The sequence below is a fragment of the Pleurodeles waltl genome, chromosome 6, assembly GCF_031143425.1.
Source record: "Pleurodeles waltl isolate 20211129_DDA chromosome 6, aPleWal1.hap1.20221129, whole genome shotgun sequence".
Lineage (NCBI taxonomy): Eukaryota > Metazoa > Chordata > Amphibia > Caudata > Salamandridae > Pleurodeles > Pleurodeles waltl.
In genome coordinates this window covers 663,261,111-663,281,039 of record NC_090445.1, presented here as the reverse complement: position 1 = coordinate 663,281,039, position 19,929 = coordinate 663,261,111, and the positions used below count along the sequence as shown (strand labels likewise).

Here is a 19,929-nt window from a genome sequence, read left to right as displayed (position 1 = left end):
ATCCTTCACACAGGAAATACCTAAGGTTCGTATTCCAAGGAATACATTACCAATTCAAAGTGTTGCCATTCGGAATAACAACTGCGCCAAGAGTTTTTACAAAATGCCTAGCAGTAGTAGCTGCACATATCAGAAGGCAGCAAATACATGTGTTCCCGTACTTAGACGACTGGTTAATCAAAACCAACACGCTAAGACAGTGTTCACAGCACACAAAATATGTCATACAGACCCTTCACAGGCTAGGTTTCTCCAACTACGCGAAGTCACACCTTTTGCCGTGTCAAACACAGCAATACTTAGGAGCGACAATCAACACAGCAAAAGGGATTGCCACTCCAAGTCCACAAAGAATTCAAACATTTCACAAGGTAATACAGGCCATGTATCCAACACAAAAGATACAAGTCAAAATGGTAATGAAACTCAAAAGAGCACTAATGTACTACATTGACAGAACAAAACTAATTAGAAAAACAAAACAACTATTTATTGCCTTTCAAAAACCTCATACAGGAAATCCAATTTCAAAACAAGGCATTGCTAGGTTGATAGTTAAGTGTATTCAAACCTGCTATCTTAAAGCAAAGAGAGAGCTGCCTATTACACCAAAGGCACACTCAACCAGAAAGAAAGGTGCTACCATGGCCTTTCTAGGAAATATTCCAATGAACGAAATATGTAAGGCAGCAACATGGTCTACGCCTCATACATTTACCAAGCACTACTGTGTAGATGTGTTAACTGCACAACAAGCCACAGTAGGTCAAGCTGTACTAAGAACATTATTTCAAACTACTTCAACTCCTACAGGCTGAACCACCGCTTTTGGGGAGATAACTGCTTACTAGTCTATGCACAGCATGTGTATCTGCAGCTACACATGCCATCGAACGGAAAATGTCACTTACCCAGTGTACATCTGTTCGTGGCATTAGTCGCTGCAGATTCACATGCGCCCACCCGCCTCCCCGGGAGCCTGTAGCCGTTTAGAAGTAGATCTTGAACATTTGTACAGTTGTAAATATATTACTTTACCTTTATTATGTACATACGTATTCATTCCATTGCATGGGCACTATTACTAACATACACAACTCCTACCTCACCCTCTGCGGGGAAAACAATCTAAGATGGAGTCGACACCCATGTGCAATGGAATCGAAATGGGAGGAGTCCCTCGGTCTCGTGACTCAAAGACTTCTTCGAAGAAAAACAACTTGTAACACTCCGAGCCCAACACCAGATGGCGGACTGTGCACAGCATGTGAATCTGCAGCGACTAATGCCACGAACAGATGTACACTGGGTAAGTGACATTTTCCATATATATATATATATATATGTATAATTTTTTTTAATTTTTTTTTTTTTTACACAAGCTGAGGTTTAAAACTCAATAAGCCACTGAAGTACGCCAGTTATATTTTAGAGAACTGACTATAACTTGTACTCCATCATTCACTGCTTATGACTTCATATATTACCTCCCTCACAACATGCTGCCTGAACCTGTAAAACTAATCTTACCCTTAGGGATAGCTCTGTTATCTACAGATTTAGCTTGTTGTGTCGATGTACCTTTTTATATTCCCATCCTTTCCCTTCAAAGTAGATTTTCATATTGTACGAAGCAGGAAAATGAAACTTAATGGAAGATAGAGTTGACAATAGAATTCTATTGTAGCATTTTTACTGAACTTACTTCCCCTATGTGGGTCTCTGAATCATTTATCCATATGGGTAGCATGCTGTCACATAGCGTGTGTTTGATTAGAAGTGCACTGTCTTTAGTTTGAGCCTGCGTGGGAAGTGTTTGTGTCCTCTATGAATTCCACTGCAGTACAGTTGTCATGTTATGGGGCTTAGCGGTGTGATGAATGAGGATGTATGAGACAGAGGTGCATTTTTTTATATTTTGATCATAGCTGTGTAACTACAGAATTTTTTTATTGTGTTGGTAGTCTATCGTTTATGTTCTCAAGGCAGTTTTCTATGCTGGCTGTGACTGGGATGGCATGGTGAGCAAAATAATTGATGGTTTAAACCCAGATCTGTGACTGCGGTGAATGTTTGATTGGTTCCGCATTCTGTCCATCATTTGTGTTTTGTTGTGACAGAAGGTTGTCCTATGTGTGGTTTTAAGTATCCGTACCAGTTAATAGGTGTAAGTAAAGGAGGGGGAGGGGGTGTTACAGGTCCGCCCAGGCAGACTGTTGCAGTCTTCATTTATGTGATTGCCATAATGAGACGTAGATGCACTGGATTATCATCCTTTTTGTCATTAATGGGTGTCCTTACTTTGGGTGAGACTATTCAGTAAGCTCACGGTGCATTAGATTGGAGTTCTCCAGTGACCAGCAGTTTGTGGCAGATCTCTTTTGTTCTTGGCAGGCCTATCTGGTAAGTGTTGACTGGTATAACCTGCCTGCCATCCATTTGCTAGCAAGGGACCACTAGTGCTTTTATACATTATATGGTTGTCTCTTTGACTTAGTTTAGAACATTATGGTGACCTGGATTACACCAAATTGATACTAGGAGGACTGTCATAAAGGCGAGAGTTACTGAACTCCATCTTGTGGGTAGATTAGTTTACCATGTCTGCGAAATGTTGGGGCTGTAGTTAGAATCCAAAATGTTATTAGGCAGGGTGCCACTATTCAAGTACGTTGTACGTATAGTACTTGTTTGAGAGACATGTTTTATCATTGGGTCAGATACTTGTGCATTTCAGTGAATGGCTGGAGCCCCTGCCAAGTTGCCTACCCTGTTTACTTGCATATAGTTTAAAAAACATAGCATGAAACTTGGAATGTGATAGTGGGACAGCCACAAAATAATACTTTTTTAGGCGTATAATAGTGTCAACAACTTCATGGGGTGTTTCAAAGGCCTTTAAAAAAATCTAAGGCCATAAAGAGTCAGATTCCCACATAAAGACCTTAAGAGGATTCAAGCAGCAGAGTTTACAACTGATGGAAACCTGCCAATGTTGCGAGTGGGAGCATTTTCAAGGACCCCTCCTCGTCTGACTATACCACTGGGTGCTTCATCTCTGTAGGGAATGGAAGAAAAAGTTGCCTTGGAGTAAGCAAGGTCTCCACTGTATGTACGTGTCTTAAGAGCAGACAACTGTGACACTGACACTTGAAACAATTGTAGCCCATAAGGCAGTCCTTTTTGGGATAAACAACAAAACCACTAAGTGCTACATCTTAAAGCAGTGTGAAACATGATCAAGGCAGAGGTGTGCCATCCAGTGCCATGGTACATTGGTTGGCGGGTAGTGTGTCCATTAGAAGACTTTCTTGATCAGCATAGTAACTAGCAAGAAGACTTAACACATTCTTAATTGGATTGCAGGTGGACAGCAGATTGTCTTTTGAAAGGCCTGTCTGGAATCTAAGACAAATGCCTTCTACCAATGCACTTCTTCGGCCCTTGGACTTTGAAGTATGTCTGCTTACAACAAAATGGATACTAATATTTCCCTTTACACAAGCCCTGTTAGGAGTGCTGGTCAGGAACATTTGTATACACCTTTTGTCCAGTACTGATATCAGAGCCCGTCATATATAAGATTTCCAATAAAGGAATTGTTTTTATCCAAGACTTCTTCCGCATGGGTGTAGTGAACATTCCTCTCCCAACTCATGGGGCTGGCCATACCTCCCAACCATACACACTTGTGCTAAACAATAGACTGATCTTTGAGCTGTGCATAGTTCAACACCAAAATTCGACTTACATTTTGTGGGGTCAGAAAATATAGGCATCTTACTTTGAATGCTTTAGGTTTGAAAATACTGTAGGAAACAAGAAGCCCACAACCGGGGAATGATGTATGATGAAATGGAAGAAATGCTGTTTATTGCTGGAGTAAACTCAAAGTAGGAGGAGCGAGATTTAATCGTTACTGATGTGTATGCTATTTTTGAAGTTTAGGGGCGCTAATCTGTCAGTTCAGCTGCATTTTGTGCCTTTCATAATGTATAAGATGAGCTAGAGAAACCTATGCATGTTCATATAATCAGTGGATATTCCTTAAATGAGTGATTAAGATTTTCCACATGGCGCATCAAATGATGTATTTTGGGTACTGAATAATAGTTTTGACAAATGAACATCCACTTTTAAAATACGAATAGCCTTGAATATCATATTGGAAGACGTGAAGGGAGAAAGAGAAAATACAATAGAGCATAAAGAGATCAGTAATTGGAGAGCTCGCCAATGGCAGTCTTTAAAATCGATTGTAGAATGTATATTTTTTGTTACCTATTGAAAAGTAAACCGTGAGAAATACCTAATAAAAAGAATGACGGCCCTAGCAGTCTTTAATATAACGTACTGTTTCAAAAGAGATACATAGTGGCAGCTTAGTACTCAGTGCACATTTTGATAAGCCTTCAGCCTTGGTAAAGATACAAGGCAGGTGTGGGGAGTGAATCTGGGTATCTACAGTAGTGTTCTGTCTCTTACCCCTCTTCTAATAAAGCTACTCGTGGGCACTCTATGTAAAACTAGTGCCTCTACAACAAAAGCCTACTCCAAATGAAAAACGTATCCCCGTTGATATCTTATAAATGCACACCAACTTCCTTGTGAGACGTAGCAAATTAAGAAGACTTGCGATGATCTAAAACAATAGCTCATCAAAACAAAGATGTGAATAATTAAGGTGCACTGTGATAGTAAGAGATTTGATGGAATGTATTGTTTAACATTGCATTGTTGCACAAGAGCATTCTTGCCTTTTTAAAGGAAATGGCAGAAATATGTAAAATGTGTAAGTATATACCAGGTATAAAGCTTGCAAAGGCATGCTCTCATTTATTATAAACCCCAAGTGACTAATGTTTTTGTATGTGTTTTACATAACTCCCTTCCCCTGTGAAGGATACATTTCTGGAGCTCATTCATTTTGCATATCTTAATCTCTGCTTTCCATTTCTTTCACACCATTAGGCGAGCGACCCTACAAGTGCCCACACTGTGATTATGCTGGCACCCAGTCAGGATCTCTGAAGTATCACTTGCAGCGCCACCACCGTGAGCAGAAGAATGCTGCTAATGCCCTGGAACGGACAGGACGTGGGCATGGTGGTGCTAAGACCTCTGGTACCTTCCAGCAGAACCACCTTGTGCAAGCTGGCCGATACCGCAATGTGTACCTTCCCCAACACTGGGCCGCTACACAGATTCCATCCCGGCCTGCAGCTGGCTATCCCACCAAGACCCCCAAGGAACGCGGTGAAACAGTTCACACACTTTCAGATTTGGCCAGGGTCTTCCAGAGTTTGTCAGGGAGCGATCTACAGCTGCACCCTTCCCTGCTCTCATTCACAACTCCCGAGAAAAGTGACAGCAGTCTGAGTGCTACCAGTGTGCCTACAGAGACTAGGCCATCAGATGCCCTTGACCGCCACCCTTCTCCTTTTGAGCAGCAGAGTGCAAAAGCAGAGCGTCCACGCACTTCTCGTCGGAAGCCAAGCAGCACCAGCCGTGTTCTTGCCAATGGAAAACCAGACTTTGAGCCACTGGACCTGTCGCGCAGGCCATCGCTCGAGGACTCTGGAGAAGAGGGAACACTACACCGATGTCTTTTTTGTCCCTTTGCCACCTCCTCTGGGGAGCTGATGACTCTACACCAGCAAGTGCACCACAGCAGGAAGTCACGGAGGAAAGATCGGGTAGCCCGTAACCCAAAGAACTCTAGCATCTCTTTTGAGAGTGGCAACTACATTGTGTCACCGAGTCCCAGCCAGTTCTATCGCACGGTTGTGCATCAAGACCCACCACTTGCGTCACCTGAAAGCATGACTTCTGACCCAGACCTTGTGGGTGATGCAAGGGGTGTATCTGTTTCTGAGGAGGTAGAAGCAGGGACCTGCAAAATGGAAGAAGACCACAGTCCAAGCCTTAATGGGGAGGAGTATGATGATGATGATGATGAAGATGATGAAGATGAGGAGGCAGAGTATCCTGGACAACCAGCAGCAGACACATGTATGTCGGTGCTTGAAGATGGTGATGAGTCATTTCTACTGAACACCATGGCAGGACCTGGTGAGGAACACATGGAGACACTGAAGACCACAAATGGGGAAAACCTGAGTGATGAGAGCTCCGAGGAGGAGGAGGAGGAAGAAGAAGAAGAGGAAGAAGAGGCAGGAATGCCAATCGGGAATCGGTAATTAAGCAAATAGACTATAGGCACAAGAAGAAGTAACAAGTATACTGGCTCTGAGAGCGGGCGGGGTTCACTGTGAGTTACTGGGGGGGTTTGATGGCCAGCAGGGCATCCCTACTGGAGGGAGCCAATCTTGGGCCTTCCTTTAAAAAAAAAAAATGTACTGCTGTTCAGTCAGTGTCCTTTCAGTGGTGACAAGCTGAAGTCATTTGTATGTCCAGTCACCCAGGAGAGTAGGGCTTCCATGGCAGTACAGATGATCAGCTCATTAGAGCTACAGACGCCTACCTGTGAAGAGGTCATGCTGGCCAGGATCACGTAGTCTAGGATTTTGGTGATAACTAACACCTGTTTGAAGTTCACTAGAATCAGGGTCTGTAAATCTGGATAAGTGATTGATGGCTGCAAACAGGTCTTTGGGGTAAAGGAATATCTTAAAATCATTAGTGGGTTAAGACATCTAAGTGTTTGAATAAAATTTGCAAGCGGTGTACATGTTAGAGAGTAGGGAAGAGAACTCTCATTAAAATATACAAAAGTATTAATAGAGATGGCAGTCTACAAAGAGTATATGGGGTGCTGGATGGGACATTCTATTGCAACAACCTCTCCTATATTAGAGAGGGGGCTTGGCTCAGAGGGAAAAGAATGAAGTATTTTCAAGACAAATCCTTTTAAAAAAAGATCTAAAGATGGAGAGCAATAGTCGATAATGTGGGGGAGAGTGACGGGGCAGGACACCCTCCTTGTAGCTCCATTATAGAGATGGTAGCTTGTGGAAAAAAAATAACAAGTGACATCCTAATAGGCGGAGAGGGTGAGATTGCAGGAGATCTGTTGGGAGTGGCAAGCCTCCTAATATGCTTAAAGTGACAAGCTGGGAATATAAGCACAGGCTCCTTAAAGCGCAGACAGGATTACTGTGCTAAAATTCTAATAGGAGAGATAGGAAAGAGGAATTGTGGGATACAGGTGGGTGCCTGAAGACCCCCATGTCGGATAATTATGAAGACATCTAATTGGAGATCTCCAGATGAGTGCCTGGGAAGAGATAGGGCAGTCCGTGTAATAATCCTCTAGAAGAGACTGCATGTTAATGAGGATGATTTCATCAAACACCCCTAAGGTGGAGTTAAGAGTCAAAGGGCTATATCTACAGGCATGCTGTCCTCACATTAACTTGTTACATAGACTGGGCTTAGTGAGAGGAAGATCGCCACGAGTACACAAAGGGAAGTTCAGAGGAAAGATCTAGAAAAATGGACTGCTGGTGGGATGTTAGAGACAGCTTTCTTTCAGAACAAGTGATTTTCCTCAACGAGGAGGAAGTTTGTCACCTATTTATTGCAACTGGTGTGTGTAGTAGGAGAAAAGATTCCTGCTGTGTGTAGCAACTCACTTGATACACTTGCTTCATGAGTCAAGAAGTGTCCAGTGCCACCATTAGGGGTGAAGGAGATGAAGGCTAATGTAAAATAATGAATTCGAACCTCAACAGCTAGAACAGCACATTGGTGCACTTCACTGCTCCCAACATTGTAAGTCATAAGCAGCAGAGGTTTTGGGAAAGTGTGACACACATGATAGACTTTAATCTCGCCATCTCATCATTCAGTGGAGGACAGGAGACCAGATTTAAAAGGCCACTTTACCCCATTGTCTTTGCCCTTCAGTGCACAATAACTGCATTGAGCCAAGGCTCTGTTCATTCGTGGCATCACTACTGATCCAGTTTGCAGCCGTCACTAACATCATTTTTCGTAGCAGTTTTCTGAGTTTTATTTTTGATAATTCCGTTTCCCCCGCTCGCTCTGGGCTTTGGAAATTGACATTATCTCCGTTTTACACTGTTATTTTTTTCATCTCGTCCCCATCGTAGATTTTACTATTTTTGGTACAAACGTTATTGAGAGAAAAGAAAAAGGATATAAGAGAAACCATTCTGAGTGTTTCGTCTAGATGTAAAATATTTGAAGCAGCCGTTAATTCTGTTGAGAGAAAAGAAATTTAGTGCAATTTCAGGTCCACGACTTGTAGAATTTTATATTTTTTTTTATTCTTTCTTGTAGGAAAAAAAAGAGAAATTGTTAAAAAATAAAATTTAAAAACCTGACCTCAAGGAATCTGCCTCAAGCCTTCTTACTTTTTTTAAAAATGTACAGAGTTTCTATTTTTGTGCTGTTTGTTCTGTTACTTATAGTAGTGGCCTGCTCATTGTGTCTGGAAGTAGGCATATTTTATCACTCTGTATTTTATTGTTGTCTATATTTATGGTAAGTAAACATTTATTTGCTTTTTTAGTCATAAACATTTATTTGCTTTTCTAGTCAACATACATTCAGCACATCACAAACACCTCAGGTTTGTGATAGCAGGCAATCGTTCCCATGTCAGTGTCCTTCCATTCAGGGCAACTGCTGCACCTTGGGTATTCACCAAATGTCAAGCAGTGGTGGCAGCACATATATGCAAACAAAACATCCTTGTTTTTTCGTATCTCAACGACTGGCTTATCAAATCCAGCACTCTTCCTCTGTGTCAACAACCCACTGACTACAGTAGACTTGCTCCATCAACTAGGCGTCACCGTTAATTTCCAAAAATCTCATATTCAGCTTTGAGATGCAGTGGTATCTGGGGGCTTTCTAAACACACATGTGGGATTAACCTATCACAATTCAGCAAGAATACAACATTTTCAAACGATACTACCATCCTTCTAAGCCGATCAATAAGTGACAGAACTGTCATGCTCGTACTGGGTATGATGGCCTTGTTCATCGCCATTGTGCCACATGCACAGCTACACATGTGTCTGCTGCAGGAATGTCTAGCACAACAGTGGTCTAAATCACAGGGTCAATTAGAGGATCTAGTGTTAGACAATCGTACTTATCACTCTCTGCAGTGGTAGAACACAGACTGTTAAATGGGCGGCCTTTCCTTAATCCTATTCCCCACATCCTCCTGACAACTGACCCGTCACGGGCAGACTGGGGTGCTCACTTACAGAATCTCACAGTCCAAGTCTTTGGGACAATAAACACCAGGGTCTCACACATCAACTACCTAGAGCTTCAAGCCGTTCACCTAGAGTTGAAAGCGTTCACACCTAACCTGATCGGCAAGATTGTCTTAGTCCAGACGGACCATATGATAACCATGTACTATTTACAAAAAACAGAAGGAGGGCATATTCTCTATAGTTATCCCACATATCTCAGACCATTTGGAGTTGGACTGTCCATCACAACATTCATTTGTTAACAGAACACCTTACAGGAGCAGACAATTTTTCAGACGTCCTCAGTGGGATGCGGCAACAAGTCCACAACTGGGATCTGCCATGCCAGAGTCTTACTCCCTTACTTCCAAAAGTGAGGATTTCCACGAATAGATCTGTTTGTAACTGCAGGCAACGCAAAATGCCCAAACTTCGCCTCCAGGTTCACACACCCACTATCCAAGAGCAATGCTCTGTGGATTAACTGGTCAGAGATATTTGCCTGTGCTAAATGCAAAAGATTTGTTTGTTACAGTCATAATAAGAGTATCAATCCATTTAATGCAACAACAAAATACATTGTTTGTTACCTGCTACAACTACAGTGCTCTGGCCTTGCATTCACATCCATACGCTTACATGTGGCAGCAATGGCTGCCTATCTGCAAAATAGACAACACCTGTTGTTTTTTAAGATACCAGTCATCAAAGTGTTTATGGACGGTTTTAAGAGTGATTCCACCACGGGTTCCACCAGCACCTGCATGAAATCTCAACATTGTTCTAACAAGACATATGGGTCCACCATTTGAACCACTTCATAATTGCTCCCTCCAATTTCTATCTTGGACCGTCGCCTTTTTGACTGACAGACAATATGATTGTAGTGCTGTCTCTTCACACAGAAGTGTCCGTGAGCTCCAGGCACTAATCTTAGAAGAACCTTTCTTCCAGCTACACATGGATAGGGTAGTACTTTGCACAAACAAACAATTCCTTCCAAAGGTGGTCTCCCATTTCCATCTTAATCAGTGAGCGGAGTTTTCTGTATTCTTTCCTCACCTAGACTCAGTAGCGGAAAAGGCTCTTCATACATTAGACATTAAGAGGGCTGTTATGTACTACATATACGGAACTAAGGACTTTCACAAAACCAAACACATTTTTTGGTGCTTTTTTTAGACCCTCACAAGAGAGACCCTATTTCGAAATCAGGCTTTGTTAGGTGGATAGCTAAATGTATACAGACATGTTACCTTAAAGCCAAAAGGACCTTACCTACTCCTCCTAGCCAACAAGCTAATGTAGATCAGGCAGTGCTACGGCCACTTTTCCAAACAACTGCAACACCCACTGGTTAGCCAAAGCTTTTTGGAAGGCACTGCTTTTCAGTCTCTGCAAATTCTGTATCTACAGCCACACATGCCATCAAACAGAAAATGTTAGTTACCCAGTAAGCATCTGTTTGTGACATGTAGTGCTGTAGATTCACTTGTGCCCACTCTTCTCCCTGGACACTTGTGACAGTTTCAGTTCTCTTACCTTATAATTTGCATAGACATCTCTTTACTTAAACTTATTGTACACTCCATTTTCACCCACCTGCTGGAAAACAGTCTAACAATGGAGTTGATTCCCTTTTGCATTATCATCAAGGCACTCTACCTCGTGGCTTGAAAGAGTTCCTCACAGAAAAACAACTTGCATTCGTCCGGGCCCAACACTATTTGGCAGGATTATGCAAAGCATTTGAATCTACAGCACTTCATGCCACAAACAGATGCTTACTGGGTTAATAACACTTTCCTTGCTTTTTTTAGTCATAAACATTTATTTTATCTTCTAGTCAACAGACCATTATAGCTTAAAAGCCATAGACCATCGGAAGTCTCAAATTCTTAAGGCATTTGTCTAATACTGAATACAAAAGCTAAAATGTGAATAATTAGTAGTAAACATATTTTTTCAGCATTGGCTCTTTGATATCTTTCTTTGCTATCAGCCTTTGGAAACGTAGGCTATTTTAAATAACAGTAAACAGTGTTAAAATTGACATAGGTCCAAACAGCAATGGTGCTTTAATAGTACATGCTCGTCATTTGAAAAGATCCACACTTTGGCCACTGAGGTGAATGTACTGAGAACCTTGCTCTATCAAGAGTCCATCATAGCTCAGAATTTTATCAAACAGTGTTTGGGATAGTCCCCGAACAGAGGTCTACTCTACTTTGACAGCTAAGCTACATGCGGCTGGATTTTGATTGTTTTTCTTCAGTGCGTCTGGAACTATTGTTTCAGCTGCTCCGTACAGTGAGCTGTTTCAGGTTTATAACTTTTTTTCTGACCCATATGAGACAAGAAGATATCTCTCTTCAAAAATTGGTCAGCAGAAATATCCCATACCTGATTGATTCAATGATGAAGGCCTCTTTTGCTCCAAAAGCAGATTTCAATTCAAGCCTGTATAAAACTTGATCTGTTTGGCTTGGCACTGAATGTGACCAAGTCATGTATCATGCCAAAGTCTCGCCATACAGTTCACGGGGCAGTGCTAGATACAACCTTAGGTAAAGTCTTTATAACAGTAGACCGTTAGGAAATGGCTGCAACCTTATGCATGGGTAACACAGTATGCTCAGGACCTTCAATTAGCTCTGGTTTATAATGTCATCCTGCACACCTTGAATACCATTTTGCCAACTACAGATGAGGCCCGCGCAACAAAAGCTGGACCTACTGTGGAAGCATGAAGTAGGGTGTTGGGATGACATTGTCAGCATCACTCAACATCTCAAAAAGGCTAATTTGGTTGTGATTCCCATCAAAACTGATAAGGACCCTTCTATTCCAATACACAGAAGCCAAACTTGTCATAATAAGCGATACCTTGATGAAAGGTTGGGGAACACACAAGTAGAACATCTCCACAAGGTTTCTGGGTCCGAATAGGTGTATCCATATCAGTATATTGGAGATCCATTGTAAATTCATAAAAGGACTATTCCAAGCCTTTCCGCCAGTCAAAATAATAGTGAGGAAAATGGGGAACTGCAGATGTTCATGAAATAAAACCCATACCCACACTTTGCCAAAAATGACCTACATTACAAATTAATTATAAATTCATGCCCCAAGAACGAGTTCATTGATCTTTCCAAATCATTCTTGTTCTTTTCAAATTGTTCAATATCGGAGGAAAAAGCACTATACTCACAGGATGCACATGACTGTTTAAAAGTTTATCTGCAACAAGAATAAAGACTCAGACCAACACTTAATTTCCTTGTGACTCCCTGGCTTGGGCTGTCACTCATCACATCAGTCTGCATACCATTGTCATAGCTAAGCAAAGCACTATCTTGGAGATAAACTACCACTGCAATGCACCAAAGCTATGTCAGTGAGAACACCACTCCATGAAGTTCCTCTTTCAAACATATGCCACAAACCTACATGCAAAAACATATACATGTTCACCACACACTACTGCCTGAATTTGAGTTTGACCTGTGAAATCTTTTATTGAAAATGACACTTATTTCAACATTTGTTTTAACTACTCACTTTTCAGATTCAAGCATATGAATCTGCTAGCCTGTGCTGGAGAGAAAAACATTTACTGTAACTCCAGGTTCGATGGCATCTGTTGCTGCAGATACACATGTTGTGCACAGTCCGCCATCTGGTGTTGGGTCGGAGTGTTACAAGTTGTTTTTCTTCGAAGAAGTCTTTCGAGTCACGAGACCGAGGGACTCCTCCTCTTTGCTTCCATTGCGCATGGGCGTCGGCTCCATCTTAGATTGTTTTTTTTCCGCCCTCGGGTTCGGACGTGTTCCTTTTCGCTCTGGGTTTCGGGACGGAAAGATAGTCAAAACTTCGAAAAACTACGTCGGTATTGTTTCGCTCGGGATAGTTAGAATCGACACCGAATCGTGAAGAGCTCTGGTAGCCCTTCGGGGTAATTTCGATCCCCCGTCGGGGCCTGGTCGGCCCGACCGCGTGTAACATCGACACCGATGGAACGGACCCCGTTCCGATTCTGTCCTAAATGCCACAATAAATATCCATATACGGACCAACATTTGGTCTGTAACTTGTGCCTGTCACCCGAGCACAAAGAAGAAACTTGTGAGGCCTGTCGTGCGTTCCGGTCCCGAAAAACGCTCCGTGACCGTCGAGCCAGAAGATTACAGATGGCGTCCACGCCGACAGAACACCGAGAGTTCGAGGAACAAGGAGAAGAGGAGGAAGCCTTCTCCATCCATGAATCGGACTCGGATGAATTCGACGTCGATGAAACTGTAAATAAGACGTCGAAAAGCACACAGCACAAGAAAACAGACAAGGCCCAGGGGACGCCACTGCCAACTGGCCATGGCTCATCCCATAAAGGTGACCGTCCATCGGCACCGAAAAAAGCCGAACTGGTGCCCAGAACGTCCGACTCGGGTCGAGACACAGGCACGCAACATTCTTGGGACCGAGAAAGTGTTGCCGAAAAAGATAGACGCTGAGAAAGCGGAGCCGACGCTGCTCGACGCAGAGACAGCGGCACCGAGGATGATCGACGCCGAGAAGGCTCGACTCCGAAAAAGAAGAGATTCGCCTCGGAGCCGAAAACAAAAAAAGACACAGTTTCGGTGCCAAAACAACCAGCAACCGAACCCACTACCGGCTCATATTCAGAGGAACAATCATTGTCCTCTCAAATGCGTAAACACAGGTTTGAAGAGGAGTTACAGACTACTGATGTAGACCATACACAAAAGAGGATCTTCATCCAGAGTGGAACAGGGAAGATTAGCACTCTTCCACCAATCAGGAGAAAAAGGAGACTAGAGTTCCAAACTGAACAACTAACACCACAAGCAAAGGTGGCAGAGAAAGCAACTCCGCCACCCTCTAACTCAGATATCACCGGCACAAACTCCGTCACATTCACCGGCTCACACCACCATGAGCCAAGATGACCAAGATGCTTGGGACCTATACGACGCCCCAGTGTCAGACAATAGTCCAGAGTCATACCCTACCAAGCCCTCACCACCTGAGGACAGCACAGCGTATGCGCAGGTGGTAGCTAGGGCAGCAGAATTCCACAACGTGTCGTTACACACAGAACCTGTCGAGGATGACTTCCTTTTTAACACCCTCTCCTCCACCCATAGCAACTACCAAAGCCTGCCTATGCTTCCAGGAATGCTAAGGCACGCGAAGCAAATCTTCAAAGACCCTGTCAAGAGTAGAGCGATCACTCCGAGGGTAGAGAAAAAAATATAAAGCACCTCCCACAGACCCTGCTTTTATCACCTCTCAACTGCCACCAGACTCAGTCGTGGTAGGAGCAGCTCGCAAAAGAGCCAATTCACACACATCGGGCGATGCACCACCCCCGGATAAGGAAAGCCGAAAATTCGACGCAGCTGGGAAAAGAGTCGCTGTACAAGCTGCAAGCCAGTGGCGCATCGCAAACTCTCAGGCGCTCCTAGCGCCTTATGACAGAGCCCATTGGGACGAGATGCAGCATCTCATCAAGCATCTACCCAAAGAATTTCAAAAGCGGGCAAAACAGGTGGTTGAGGAGGGACAAAACATCTCCAATAACCAAATACGCTCCTCTATGGATGCAGCGGACACAGCTGCAAGGACAATAAACACTGCAGTAACCATCAGAAGGCACGCATGGTTACGCACGTCTGGCTTTAAACCAGAAATACAGCAAGCAGTACTCAATATGCCGTTCAACGAACAACAATTGTTCGGACCAGAGGTTGACACGGCGATTGAGAAGCTGAAAAAGGACACTGACACAGCCAAGGCCATGGGCGCGCTCTACTCCCCGCAAAGCAGAGGCACTTTCGGCACCTTCCGTAAAACAACCTTCAGAGGGGGGTTTCGGGGTCAGGCCACACAAGCCAGCACCTCACAATCAACACCGTCTACCTACCAGGGACAGTACCAAAGGGGAGGTTTTCGGGGCCAGTACAGAGGGGGACAATTCCCGAGAAACCGGGGAAAATTTCAAAGCCCCAAAACCCCAATAACCAAACAGTGACTTACAAGTCACTCAACCCCTCCACATAACACCAGTGGGGGGAAGACGAAGTCAGTTTTATCAATCGTGGGTGGATATAACAACAGACACTTGGGTCTTAGCAATTATCCAACATGGTTATTGCATAGAATTTCTACAGATCCCTCCAAATATCCCACCAAAAACACAAAAAATGTCAAAACAGCATTTAGACCTCCTAGAAATAGAAGTTCAAGCACTACTGCAAAAAGAAACAATAGAACTGGTACCATGTACAGAAATAAACACAGGAGTCTATTCACTGTATTTTCTAATACCCAAAAAGCACAAAACACTGAGGCCAATCTTAGATCTCAGAATACTAAACACCTACATCAAATCAGACCACTTTCACATGGTCACGCTACAGGAGGTGTTACCACTGCTAAAGCAACAAGATTACATGACAACCTTAGATCTCAAAGACGCGTATTTCCACATACCGATACACCCTTCGCACAGGAAATACCTAAGGTTTGTATTCAAGGGAATACACTATCAATTCAAAGTCTTACCGTTCGGTATAACGACCGCACCAAGAGTATTTACCAAATGCCTAGCAGTAGTAGCCGCACACATCAGAAGGCAGCAAATACACGTATTCCCGTATCTAGACGATTGGCTAATCAAGACCAACTCGCTAACAAAGTGTTCACAACACACAGAGTATGTCATACAAACCCTCTACAAACTCGGGTTCTCCCTCAACTACAAAAAATCACACATTGTGCCGTGCAAAATACAGCACTACTTAGGAGCGGTAATCAACACAACAAAAGGATTAGCCACTCCGAGTCCTCAAAGGGTTAAAAAATTTCACAAGGTCATACAGGCCATGTATCCAACACTAAAAATACAGGCAAAAGTGGTTTTAAAACTCCTAGGCATGATGTCCTCATGCATAGCCATTGTCCCAAACGCAAGACTGCACATGAGGCCCTTACAACAGTGCCTAGCATCACAATGTTCACATGCACAGGGTCACCTTCTAGATCTGGTGTTGATAGACCGCCAAACATACATCTCGCTTCTATGGTGGAACAGTACAAATTTAAACAAAGGGCGGCCGTTCCAAGCCCCAGTGCCACAATACGTAATAACAGATGCTTCCATGACAGGGTGGGGAGCACACCTCGATCACCACAGCATCCAAGGACAATGGGACGTACATCAAACAAAACTGCATATAAATCACCTCGAATTACTAGCAGTATTCCTGGCGCTAAAAGCATTTCAACCCATCATAACCCACAAATACGTTCTTGTCAAAACAGACAACATGACAACAATGTATTACCTAAACAAGCAAGGGGGAACACACTCGACACAGCTATGTCTCCTAGCACAAAAGATATGGCAATGGGCAATTCACAACCACATTCGCCTAATAGCACAGTTTATTCCAGGGATCCAAAATCAACTAGCAGACAATCTCTCTCGAGATCACCAACAGGTCCACGAATGGGAGATTCACCCCAAATCCTAAACACTTACTTCAAACTTTGGGGTACACCGCAAATAGACCTATTTGCAACAAAAGAGAACGCAAAATGCCAAAACTTCGCATCCAGGTACCCACACAGACAGTCTCAAGGGAATACCCTATGGATGAACTGGTCAGGGAAATTTGCATACGCTTTTCCCCCTGTCCCTCTCCTTCCATATCTAGTAAACAAATTGAGTCAAAACAAACTCAAACTCATATTAATAGCACCAACATGGGCAAGACAACCTTGGTACACAACACTACTAGACCTGTCAGTAGTACCACACGTCAAGTTACCCAACAGGCCAGATCTGTTAACACAACACAAACAGCAGATCAGGCATCCAAACCCAGCATCGCTCAATCTAGCAATCTGGCTCCTAAAATCCTTGAATTCGGACATTTAAACCTCACTCAAGAATGTATGGAAGTCATAAAACAAGCTAGAAGACCATCCACTAGACACTGCTATGCAAGCAAATGGAAAAGGTTTGTTTGCTACTGCCATAATAATCAAGTTCATCCATTACACGCATCCCCAAAAGATGTAGTGGGATACTTACTACACTTACAAAAGTCAAATCTAGCCTTCTCTTCCATTAAAATACACCTTGCAGCAATATCTGCATACCTGCAGATTACCCATTCAACTTCACTGTTTAGGATACCCGTCATTAAAGCATTTATGGAGGGCCTAAGAAGAATAATACCACCAAGAACACCACCTGTTCCTTCATGGAACCTTAACATCATCTTGACAAGACTCATGGGACCACCTTTTGAACCCATGCATTCTTGCGAAATACAATTCTTAACCTGGAAAGTTGCATTTCACATTGCCATCACATCTCTAAGAAGAGTAAGTGAAATTCAGGCGTTTACAATACAAGAACCTTTTATCCAAATACACAAAAATAAGGTTGTACTAAGAACCAATCCTAAATTCCTACCAAAGGTTATTTCATCGTTCCACTTAAATCAAACGGTAGAGTTACCAGTGTTCTTCCCACAGCCAGACTCAGTAGCTGAAAGGGCACTACATACATTAGATGTCAAAAGAGCACTAATGTACTACATCGACAGAACAAAGGAGGTTAGGAAAACAAAACAACTGTTTATTGCATTTCAAAAACCCCATACAGGAAACCCAATATCAAAACAAGGTATAGCCAGATGGATAGTTAAGTGCATCCAAACCTGCTATCTTAAAGCAAAGAGACAACTGCCCATTACACCAAGGGCACACTCAACCAGAAAAAAAGGCGCTACCATGGCATTCCTAGGAAATATTCCAATGCACGAAATATGTAAGGCAGCCACATGGTCCACGCCTCACACATTTACTAAACACTACTGTGTAGACGTGCTATCCGCACAACAAGCCACAGTAGGTCAAGCCGTACTGAGAACTTTGTTTCAGACTACTTTCACTCCTACAGGCTGAGCCACCGCTTTTAGGGAGATAACTGCTTACTAGTCTATGCACAACATGTGTATCTGTAGCAACAGATGCCATCGAACTGAAAATGTCACTTACCCAGTGTACATCTGTTCGTGGCATTGGTCGCTGCAGATTCACATGTGCCCACCCGCCTCCCCGGGAGCCTGTAGCCGTTGGAAGTTATCTTCAACATTTGTACATTTGTATATATATATATATATATTACTTAACCTTAATTTGTACATACTTATTAATTCCATTGCATGGGCACTATTACTAACACACACAACTCCTACCTCACCCTCTGCGGGGAAAACAATCTAAGATGGAGCCGACGCCCATGCACAATGGAAGCAAAGAGGAGGAGTCCCTCGGTCTCGTGACTCGAAAGACTTCTTCGAAGAAAAACAACTTGTAACACTCCGACCCAACACCAGATGGCGGACTGTGCACAACATGTGAATCTGCAGCGACCAATGCCACGAACAGATGTACACTGGGTAAGTGACATTTTCATTCTCAAGTGATGGTAGTTTTTATAGATTAACACGTGTCCCTACTTACTCCTCCGTTAGAGGCTCACTACCAGACTGAATACATTATTCATGCATGTGCATTTGAAATGTGAGCTATAGTGCCCTATTTGGGGAGTGAGTGCTCAGCACATACACCTCATTAGCTGAAGTTCAGGCCATTTCTAATGAGGAGAATATGCCACTGGGCAAACCCTGTTGTTCTGGTGTATGGCCATTTTAATAGTGTTTATTGCTATTTAAAATTACCAGGCAGAACGATTTAAGCATGTGAATCTATGAAGGATACCAACACAATTCTTATGAGCACAATTTCAGTCATGGCACAGTGCATATCATACAGGTGATGTTGGTACTGTAATGAGTTAATATCATTCCTTCAATTCAGAGCATAAGTACAGAACCTCAAAGTTAATGCAGATGTTCCCAGCTGGAATAATAAAGGAAAGTCCTAATATTATTTTAGAGACCAAAGCAAACATGCTTTCCAACCTTGCTACTTTTGAAAAGCAGTCACACTCAAACCAAACATTCCCAGGAACATTTAATATAGACCTAGAAAGAAAGATCAAGGAAGTGAACAAACTTTTGATACGAATCGTGGTCTGTGTAGGTGTGTGTGTGTATGATATTTCTACTGTGCAAACCTAGTCAAGTCAGTTGAGCACTGTACATGGTCCAAATTTAAAGTTGATGTGTAATGGGAGAAAGCTGAGTTGTAGATGGTTAATGTATTCTGATATAGTGTACTTTAAAGAGGTGAGTCTTCAACTTTTTTCCTAAATTGGAGCAGCAGTGGGGCAGTCCTGATGGATACGGAATGTTGTTCCAGATGCTGGGTGCATAGATGAAAAAGGCCTGATTCTATTTTATACTTCTTAGAGGGCAGTCTGATAGTGTCTCGGGTGTGATGAGAATGATGGTGCAGTTCTACTAGGGAGCCCAAGATGTTTCTTCCGGTGACAGTGATGTGATCATATTTCTTCAGACCCTAGGTGAAAAGTGGTGTGGCGTGTAGGGTGCCCCTGTGGTGTCTGTGAGGACATGGTGTAGGGCAGTACCACCATCACAATGTCAGAGTACAAGGACTTGAACAGTTCTGAAATCACTTTACGGGTTGACTTTCTTAGGAGAAAGAGCATTGGTTTGAAACATGAAGTTCATGTTAATGAGCCAGGTATGTACTGTATCTTATT

At 42.9% G+C, this 19,929-nt stretch overlaps 1 protein-coding gene across 7 annotated transcripts in view; it reads left to right on the top strand.

Annotated features, from left to right (window-relative positions):
- Positions 1 to 8,315, top strand: part of ZNF219 (zinc finger protein 219) — a 259,158-nt gene extending 250,843 nt beyond the window's left edge. For all 7 annotated transcript variants that reach the window (XM_069239042.1, XM_069239041.1, XM_069239045.1 and 4 more), the window contains exon 5: positions 4,972 to 8,315. In XM_069239042.1, coding sequence (XP_069095143.1) covers positions 4,972 to 6,200 — 1,229 coding nt within the window. In that variant the 3' untranslated portion in view covers positions 6,201 to 8,315. The remainder of the gene's footprint in view (positions 1 to 4,971) is intronic.
- Positions 8,316 to 19,929: the final 11,614 nt, after the last annotated feature.